This window comes from Antennarius striatus, chromosome 9 (genome assembly GCF_040054535.1).
Source record: "Antennarius striatus isolate MH-2024 chromosome 9, ASM4005453v1, whole genome shotgun sequence".
Classification (NCBI taxonomy): domain Eukaryota; kingdom Metazoa; phylum Chordata; class Actinopteri; order Lophiiformes; family Antennariidae; genus Antennarius; species Antennarius striatus.
The window spans coordinates 12,667,890-12,678,173 of NC_090784.1; the positions used below are offsets into that span (position 1 = coordinate 12,667,890).

General features: G+C 40.5%; 1 protein-coding gene across 4 annotated transcripts in view; it reads right to left on the reverse strand.

Annotated features, from left to right (window-relative positions):
* aplp1 (amyloid beta (A4) precursor-like protein 1) overlaps nt 1-9,272 on the reverse strand; it is a 31,990-nt gene extending 22,718 nt beyond the window's left edge. For 2 of the 4 annotated variants that reach the window (XM_068324643.1, XM_068324639.1), the window contains exons 1-2: nt 9,164-9,272; nt 8,987-9,073 (exon numbers count right to left, since the gene is read on the reverse strand). In XM_068324643.1, coding sequence (XP_068180744.1) covers nt 8,987-9,052 — 66 coding nt within the window. In that variant the 5' untranslated portion in view covers nt 9,053-9,073; nt 9,164-9,272. The remainder of the gene's footprint in view (nt 1-8,986; nt 9,074-9,163) is intronic. The other 2 variants (XM_068324644.1, XM_068324642.1) reach the window with 1 other exon arrangement.
* Between the last annotated feature and the right edge of the window lie 1,012 nt (nt 9,273-10,284).

Sequence of the window (10,284 nt, forward strand, 5' to 3'; positions counted from 1 at the left end):
TATGGGTGAACTATTTATTTTATTACTTACGGTAATAAATAAAACGCAGCGCACTTCAGAATGCCATCAGCCAATAGAATGCGTGTACGGTATCATGTGACTATCTACTAATAATCCGCAATGCCGAGCGTGTTGATGCATGAATGCGCAAGGAAATACTGTATTATTGCTGATGGTCAGTAAACAGTTGGTCCATCTTTACTGTTGAAAAAAACAAAGGAGGTGATGAATCAGTGACTGTTAATTTGATTTGATGCTCATACACACTGTTGCAGAAGAAAGGATTTAATATGAATCATCAACATCAAAGCAGATTGACACACACGATAAAGCCTCTTACCTACAGCTAACTTACCAGGAAGTTGATCTAGCAGCTGTTCTATGGACAAAAAAAAAGACAAAATAACTAAGATCATGTCAGGCTGACATGTCCTGTCTTGCCTTGGCTGTCTCAGTGTTATTTCAGACCGGAGCACGCTGGTGAGATAATGTGTAGTCTGGTAGTCTGTGCTGCAGAATCACTCAGTAGATTAAATATTAGTGTCATCACATTTCCTCAGGTCATAAAGTCTGCACAGACTGCCCAACAGAAAGGAAAATGCTTGAATCACTGAGAAACTTTGTACAAAAGACCTTTCACTTGGTCTTAAGAACTCGATGTTCTTTGTGTTATTATTTTAATTTCATTTTCATAAGTAACCACCAAATTCTCAGCTGAGCATTCGATAACTGAGAGAGCACATAACTCCAAGATGAGGAAAAAAAAATAAAAATTTTCCTGTCTCAATTGTGGAATGAGCGGCTGAGTCAAATGCCATGGGAACATTCTGTCTCAGAAAAGACAAATATATTTGAGTCTCCTTTGCAGGAATTGTACACTCCTCACAAACAAAACTAAATGAAAAACACTGCTAGATAAACAGTTCCTGAATTCTGAGGCCACAAGTGAAATATAAATTTCACATTCAAGCAAAAAAGGGTTGTAACTGCATTTATTGATGTACTTAATCTTAGATACCTTACAAAGAAAAATGAAAAAGCACTTTCAATGCCCAATTTTCCATATTATGATAGCTTTACTGTTTCCGCATACACCAGTTGTCAGGGGATCATCAAAAAGCTTTGTGAGAATGCAATAAGTGACTCAATGATCTTTTGATTGTATGCATAAAGGGAAAATGGCTGCAACTAGTAGTTAAATTACATTTAAGAACTCATTACTCTTAATATGTGGCCGATTGAACAAGACTGACTGCTCCAAAGTGTTAGATTGTCTGAAGTCAAAATTTGTTGCATGCATTGTAGAGGAAACAGCAGATGAAAATCACGAGAGGAAGACTGAAAATATCAAAAACCAGAAGGACATGGCCAATAGTTTTCCTGGCAAACTTGTAATACAGTAATCGCTCACATGTTTGCGCTTCAAGATGCACAACTTCAGTACATCGCTGACTTTTAGTGGCTAGTCACATGATACCGTACACGCATTCCATTGGCTGACAGATGCGGAAGTGCTTGCATTTGATTTATTACTGTAAATAATAAAATAAATAGATAAATCAAACAAATCTCATCTCATATTTTGCAGTGTGGGTTAAAGGTGAATCAAAGGTGTGAGGATGCCCACATGTGCAATTTCCCCCGGGATTACGAAAGTATGTATGTATGCATCAGTCTATCTACTGTAGATAGATACTGTAGATAGATACTATCTACCTACAGTATCTATCTACCTATCTACTGTATCCATGCTTTAGAACCTGACCTAGTCAGGAAAAAAAAGGACCCAACAATTTTAGATGTGCTGATTGTTTGCCACTGATGCCACCCCTTCTCTTCATTCAATGTCTAGCTTGTTTGTTCACCTGCTCTACAGGGTCACACAACACATATAATGAGTTCTTCCTTGGCACACTGTGCACCTTTCACCAGTTTTCATGAAGATTTATAGAACGTAGCGTTTCCAAAATCCTACTGACAAACAGACAAACAACAGCCAGGCAGCAAACGTGATAGAAAGCGTAACCCCCCTCAGTGAAGATAATGAAGATAAAATGCAAAATGGAAGAAAAAAAAAGCCCAGAATCGAGGGGGTAGCATGAATTATTCAAGAACAATCACAAGGAAAATGAAAAATGGTCACTGGCCAATAGAAGCAGTGGAGGCAGATGGAGGAGCAGTGTCTGGGACAGTAGGAAGGGGAGGAGTGACTGCCTCTGGGATGAGGTGGGGGGAGAACGGGGGAGGCTGAGACACAGACGATGGATGAGGGGAGGCAAATAGACCAGAATGGGGATTTTCTTTTGTGTTCTCTAGAGGGAGACTGGGGGAGTAGACCTGGAGGAAGGGGAAGGGTGTGGTGCTTAAGACACAGGTAGCATGAAGAGAGAGGCCTGGCAGCAGAGCTGAGAGGATGCGTGACAAGTGGCAAAGCCCCGTTGACAAGAGGGAGCCCAGACCTTTCCACGGCGTTCAATAATTGATGCAGCTTCTGCAGTGTGCCATCTTTATAAAGAAGCAAGAGTGTACCGTGTGTGTGTGTGTGTGTGTGTGTGTGTGTGTGTGTGTGTGTGTGTGTGTGTGTTTGTACTTAGAATGTATCTGCAAGTACATGGGTGTATGTGTTTAGTGACTTCTTCCTATTGATATCACTGCTCCTGAGCTCCATTTGATTAGAAGTGAGTTTTTAGTCCTCCTAACTGAGCTGTGAGTTTTAAAGACACACAAATTGTTCAATCATAATCAATCGATCATACTGAAATTAATTATTCAGTAAATGTTTATTTTATGGAAACTGACTCAGCTTTTGAAATAATTAAAATGTAAACACATCACTTTTGGATTATTTTGTTCTCCCTCTCAGTGGTCTGAAACATTTCTGAGCAGGTTTAAATCACTACTACATCAACGCTTTTGATGAACTACAAATGCAAAAGTGCCAGAATTAAAGTGAAATACAAAAAAATATCTTATTTATACTGCTAAAGAATGAAGAACGGTAAAACAACAAATAAGAGATCTGTTATACCAGTCCATCCACAGAGATGAAGAAAACGGTGGCCCATGGGACTCAGCCATGTGCCTCATCAGAGTAGCTACTGATGCTGCTGAGGGAATAAAATCTGGGCTGATTTAGCCTCTTGATCTGACATTATTATCATTACTACCATCAAAATCCATTAATTATTCCTTGGAAATAGAAAATAAGAAACAAAAGACGACAACAAATATTTATAAAGCAATGCTAAAGAAGGCCCACCAAAAAAAACACTTGCTGTGTTCAGATGAAAATGTAATTCAAGTTTCATTGAAACCTGTTATTTTCCCATAATCCTGCTGAAAATCAACAGACAAACAGACAAGGAAGAGGTAAGACAAGTGACAAATGTCAGAAATACTTCACCTCAGGAAGTTGTGTTTGTAAGGTTCATCCAGTCTTAAGGAGGTAGACTAAAGGAACACAGACAAACTCCTGTTTCTTCTATTTCAAGCTTGTTGCAGTAAATAAATTCAGGATGATTTTTAAGCACTGCATAGTGTTGTAAAAATATCTTTGCACTTGTATAGCCATTGCTGTGGCAGAGCAAAAAATGACCTGCCGAAGAGTACATCCATTTCCCTCCATTACAGCTTTCAACATTCTTCTGCAGAATATTAACACTGGCCAGAACAGTCTCAGTGGACCCCACAACCCCACACTCTTAAAACCTGCAGCCAAGGCCTTTAAGGAAATGAGATTTTTCAGTCTTGCTTTCATACAGCTCAGTGTTCTGCTCTGGCCACAGGCTTTTTCTTCCCACCCAACCCTCATCTCATTTCAAGGCCACCTGTGAATACATGTACATGACAGAGATGGATCTCTGTGCTCTACCAGCAGCACAGGTTGAGTAGCAATAGGCCTTTGCTTCTTCCATTAGCATGCACTCCACCCTGCAACCCAAATACCATTCTACATGCTCTCACTGGTTCCCAACCCCAGGGCCACGAACCGGTATTGGTACTGGGCCGCACAGACAGAAGACATAACTTTTATTTGTGATGTGATTCTGAACAATGCGTTGTTTTGGAAAGTTACTGGCTACTCTTTGCCACATCTGCCTACGACTCGCTCTCGACAAATACCAAAATACTTGCCTCGATCACATGACTACCTCTCCAATGGGGCGCTCCGGCCGGTAACCCAGAATACATTACTGAAACTCCCGAGCAAGCAAAACAAACAAAGAAACAGGCGTTACGATGTTATGAAGACACTGCTGATAAAGTTCTATACACATTGGATTCATTTTTATAATTGTATTAAAAGAAAGAACCGTTTTTATGCTGGTCATACCATTTTATTTTGTTGTATTTATCTGCCATCTCTCTCTCTCTCTCTCTCTCTCTCTCTCTCTCTCTCTCTCTCTCTCTCTCTCTCTCTCTCTCTCAGGTAATCTGTTTCACTGTGCTCTCTCACTTTCCTCACGAACATGGAGGATAAGTGTTATCACCACACTGCAGATGTTTCTGGGGAGGGCCTCCTCTGAAACCTCCAAATAGCTGCAGCAGGACTAAACATCTTGCTTTGCAGAGGCATTAAATTTCTCAGCAGAAAACCAACCCATTAGGCTTAATGATATCTCTTCTCTGCAAGACTCTGGAGAAGAGTCACAACTGGATGTGATCAAAACGATTACGCTCCATCTCAATCCCAAGGTGACACTGGACAAACTTGTAACATAAATGGACACACACAAGACCTTTGGATGCATCTAGAGCACACTACTGCATGGAATTAGGTTTTATCTGCAATAAGTTTAAATAGTTCTCTTCATCTGCACGCACAGTACAGATGATCTGATATTCAGTTCACGGACAAAAAAAATCTAAAATAATTTTGGGGACGTATTTTAGTTAAAAAGCCTTGATTATTGTTATAAACTAATAAAATTGGACAATCAAAGAAAATTAAAAACATTAATAAGTGCTGCTGAGGAAATTTCCTGTTTTAGCTATAACTTATCATTTGAACTATTTCAAAATGCCAGAAGACGAGACTGAATAGTTCACTCCAGGGTTTTAACAGAACTTCCTTGATCCTCAGTCACATGATGCATAAATTAAAAATTAAAAATCAATTTAGTTTCAGAAGTCCAGAAAAAAATACAAATTTATGTCTTATTTTTAACCACAGACGCTGTCAATTACAAAACAGTAAGACAGGAAATGAAATGCCTATATAACCCTAACCACACAAAATGTATAAGCCACTACTCCAATACTGCCGATTACTGAAAGAGTCCAACAGTAAGATTCATTAGTTCATCACCTCTGGTAACAACCCCGTTGCTATGGCACATTTACAGTGCTCTGTTCCTATGATATAGTGTAGCTCTCATTTCGCTATGACTCTGCAGGATTTAATCCAAGTCCTTTGTTTTAAAACCTTAGACAGGAAGTCAGATGAAGACAACAGGGGGAAAACATGTGATACAATAAAACAGAACGTTTTATGCTCCCTGGTACAGGGATATGTAGTAGAGAATAGCATACACACAGGAATCCATTAGTAGAACCCGATTATCTCTTGGCTCTAAAATTAATTGAGTGTGGGGCAGAAATTGTGTGTGTGTGTGTGTGTGTGTGTGTGTGTGTGTGTGTGTGTGTGTGTGTGTGTGTAAGTAAGAGAGGGAGAGAGAGAAATCTGTTCATCCTTATCTTTTGCGTTAGCAGATTCTCTTCTGTTCCTGCACTGAAAGGCACATGGGGTTGGGAGTTGCATGAATCTGTATCTTTATTTCAGCACAAGGCTTAAAATTGCTAATAATGTTGCTGCCCTTCCACTCTTTCCTTCCCTTTCACTCCGTCCTTCTCCTCCCATTACGCTTTACGACTTCCTTATTTCCTGAAACCTGCAGACAGTATGAGTTACTTTCTGCGACTGCCCCTGGCTGTTCCTCCGCAGCCTCCCAGGGCTACAACACCTCCCTTTAACACAACCTAAGGATCACACTGCAGTCATTTATCTTGATAAATACTGGTTGACAAAAATCATTGGTGGACTAAAGCTGAGAATGCCTGCGGTCTCTAGCCTCTCTCTCGTCTTATATCGCTACAAACAAACACAATTACTGCCTGATTGCTTTGCTCCTCAAATCACATTTTTCTCTGTCGGGGTTTGTAACAGCAAACATTGAGTTCAATTACTGCAGTCCGACTTTGTCTTTTATTTTGACAGGGTTCACAATATCATTGTGAACTGAGCATCTAACCATCCACCCACCCATCCTTCCAATTCCTTGAAGATCAGATGACCATGATTATGACAATATTTAATAATTTTCATGCTAAGGTTTAGGATAACTAATGCTCAATCATGAGAATCAAATGCATACAAGGTTTAGCTAATACGGGAATGTTGTGAAAAAACAAATCACATAAAGAATAGTGACACACTGTCAAGCTGAAACCCTCAGCCTGGAAACAACCAGCTATAGGAGATGAAGAAAACATAAGATTAGTTGACAAATAAGATAAATGTCACTAGTGGTCTGATCAGCTAAGGCCAGCCCAAAGAACAAATTAGTATAAAAGGGCTCCGAAATGACTGAAGATCGGGACTTTTCAGGACTTCTTAGCTGCCACACTGGACCTCTCTACTGAACGGAGTAGAAATATTATCCTCACTTGGATTATTTTCTCAAAACCAGGTAAGATTAATTCAAGTGAAAACCTCTACTCGTTTGTGGTTTCCCCCCTGCACTCACTTGATGGTTTAAGAAGGACTTTGTTTTGCTCTCAAGACAACTGACCAGAGTCAACCCGAGTGACTCAGCGGCTGGGCGGTTCCCCCTACTACCCGGCCGGGCGTGAGGCTCTGCACTACAACACAATCGCATGAGCTCATCACAGAGCCTGAGGATATCATAGAAGGATTTGCTGCCCGTTTTTCTGTTTTAGGACTTTTCTGAGTAAATTAAACTTCTCTTTACCACAAGAACTCTGGACTCAAGAGAGGTCACCCTGGCCAAATGACTCTCCTGACCAATTGCCAAAAAAAGATATCCATATTAGAGCTACCCCTTTAAAGTAGTGGTTACAGTAAGAATTGAAAGAAGGGTTATGGTTATTCCTAACCCTAACCATAACCCTAACATGAACCAGGATTCATGGCAGGGCTTGGTCTATGGTAGGGCTTCCCTGTGGAGGCTGTTCTGAAATGATCTGCAATCTCTTCATTGGAGCTTGTGGGGTCTCTTACCGGAATCTTAACACAAAACCAAATCAATTGAAGCTAATCCAAACCTCACCTACTCCATAAATGTCAGATTACATGATTTTTTTGTGAATGAAGTTTACGGCACCCATAGAGGTTCACACTTGCAAGTTCATGCATGCCCTTCTCTTCAGTGTGATAATTACCTACATGTTTGTGGTGCTGCAACAAATAAGTGTTATTAGGGCTGAGATACCTGGAAAGCTTTGACTGTACTGGCATCACTGTGTCTTTCTTATCACAGTAAAAATGAGGTAAGATGCTGATTTTTCTTTTTCATTTCAACTAAAACAATAACTGGTCCAGAAAATTAATTTGAAAATTAAATCTATGTCTTCACTGAATGAAAGCTGGGTAAATTACGGGAAGCTGACAGTTTTATTACGACTAATACCAGAATGTAATCCAGCCAGCTAACCCTCTCAATGAGTAATCTTTAGCATAAACCTTCACGGACAGGTCTCTGTGTATAGAGTAAAGCCTCTTCCTCAGCAAAGCAGTAATCCCACTAAGGCTCTTACAGAAGTGAAATTATTTCAGAACGAAAGAAAAGGCCATACGGCGGTTACAGACTCACTGTAGTAGATAACTAATAAATAAATATCTCATAAATCCTCTTTGGAACTTTTGTGACACTCTGAACCAACAGAGAAGATCCTCCATATTCTAGCTCAGGTACGGAGGAGATCTAATACGTAGATGACAATTGGAAACATGAACCCCCGCTTCAGTTGTGATGTCATGACTCATCCTCCACCCCCCCCCTACGCCTTCACATTTAGTCCCCCAACACTACCCTGTTCCTGCATACATCAGCTTTCTCAAATGTGACTTCCAGCCTCAGTTCTTTCATAGATGGGCAGGGGATGGATGACTGAGAAATGATTGAGAAATAAAGGTGGAATCCATCAAATGGTGTGCTGGCTAGAAATCGTGATGAAACAGAAGGGAAGGAAGGAAGCGCTGGCCCACCGATCCATGGCTCTATATAAGACACCTTCACCATCTCTTTCCTTTCTTTTAATGATGTGGGGTGGCAGTAGAATGACCTTACAACACTTATGAGTACACCCCGTATCACACTAAGGCACCACATGTCCAATGATGTGTCAAAGTCATGGCCTTTCAGATCAATAGTGTCTGCACATTCATTTTCACAAGCAACACACTCAAAAAATACTGTATGTATGAATTCTGACTCCTACATCTTCTACATTATGTTATGTCACGGAAACCAAGGGTAACACAAGGACGCATTCGACCTCATCCTGCAGCACACTGACAGGAGGGATGAAAGCTGGATTTCCACACGGCCAGATGGGATGCAACGAGATGGGATGTGATCTCCATCCCTGCGAAAAGCTTCCAGCGGATGGAAGGTTTTTTCACGCCCGTTACAGGCCTAGACTTGACGCAGCGAACCGAATGTACCGAAACCCCCCCCCCGTGAGTGAGTGTTCGTGTCTCAGCACTGTGGCAGATCATTTCCCAATCATTGCCTTTTAGTAAACTTATTTAGCCATTATAAACTGTGCGTTTGGATGCATTTGACCATGAAACCCAACCCGGATTTGAGTGCGTGACACCGATATGGAGACAAAATAGAACGTGAAAGTGACATGTACAATATTGATATAAAATACAAATACAGAATTTGTCAATATTGCATCGATTTTCTATTAGACATTCGATGCGCCATTGTTATCCCGATCCACAAATTGTCGCTCTTACCTCGACATTTCCCCACACGCAGCAGGACAACACAGCCATCACCGTAGGTATTGCGATATGTCCCATTTTTCCTCCTTTCTTTTGCCTCTTTTTAAAATAACAATTTGAGATGAGAAAATAAAACAACAACGAACAAACGCAGTCTTATTACAATCAGCTGAAGTGATTGACACTGACTTCTTCGGCGCCTTCCTGCGATATCTCCTGCGTCTGCGTCCTGATCGTTCTTGCCGACGGGCTCCCCAATGGCAGCCTGGGATTTTATGTGGATGAAGTCTGTCAGAACCAAGCCCTGTTTCTGCGGACTTTACGAAGAGCGCCTTCGCTGTGCGTTGTTAAAGAGCGACCTCTGGTGGCGACGCACCGAGAACGCACCTCGGCCTCGTGTCCCGATGGTCTGCGTCAGGAAGAATTGGAGATAAGAGATACAAATAAAATAACTTCATCATCAGGATGGCAGCAAACTGACCTGACACGCTGTTTTCAATATCCTTTAATTTCTTAGAAATATCTATCAGTTCAAATTAGGATGTAGGATGTTTGTGGATGTGGATGTGTGTGTCTGTGTTTATATGTAAGTTACCACGTTATCTTCCAATAAGGGTATAAACTAATATCTACAAATTACTAGTAGTAATAGTACAGTTCAACTGTCATTTATGGGATTTGCTCTTAATTTAGACTACACAGATGCTGGTGTCCACCTACAAAAATATTTATTTCAAAAACTAACCCATAAAACCACAAATCACAAGAACCAATAAAGTTTATCATAAAGTTTTTTTAAAAGTATTGTTTGGTTTAAGGTAATGATTTGTGGTGATTTAATAAAAGGTTGGGATCTAAAATGTCATTTTTTTAAATAAATATTTTCAACCGTGGCTGTATTTCCTTAAAACAGCATCTCCTCATTCATTGGGAACTGTTCCAGATTTGGAACTGCTTCACACAAGATGTGTCTTGCTTTAGTGAAAAGTCACGTCTCAAAGTTGTCTGTGGGGTGAGCTTTTTTAGGCTCAACGCACATTTAAGGGAACGGAAGAGCAGTTTTCATCTGTCCACAGACTAATGCGACAAGGTAATACAGTATATACATTTAAAAATAATATAGTAAATGACAGCTAGAAAGTTATCCTAGAAAATGATGGTGTTATTTTAACAGACTGCCTTATATGGTTAAGCTGTGGAGCTTAAAACCGCTAGAGGGCATCAGGAACCTGCAAAAGGAGATGTCAGTTGTTCCAAGGTACACAGTTGTTGACAACTGTGTACCTTGCTCTCATAACACACACACACAC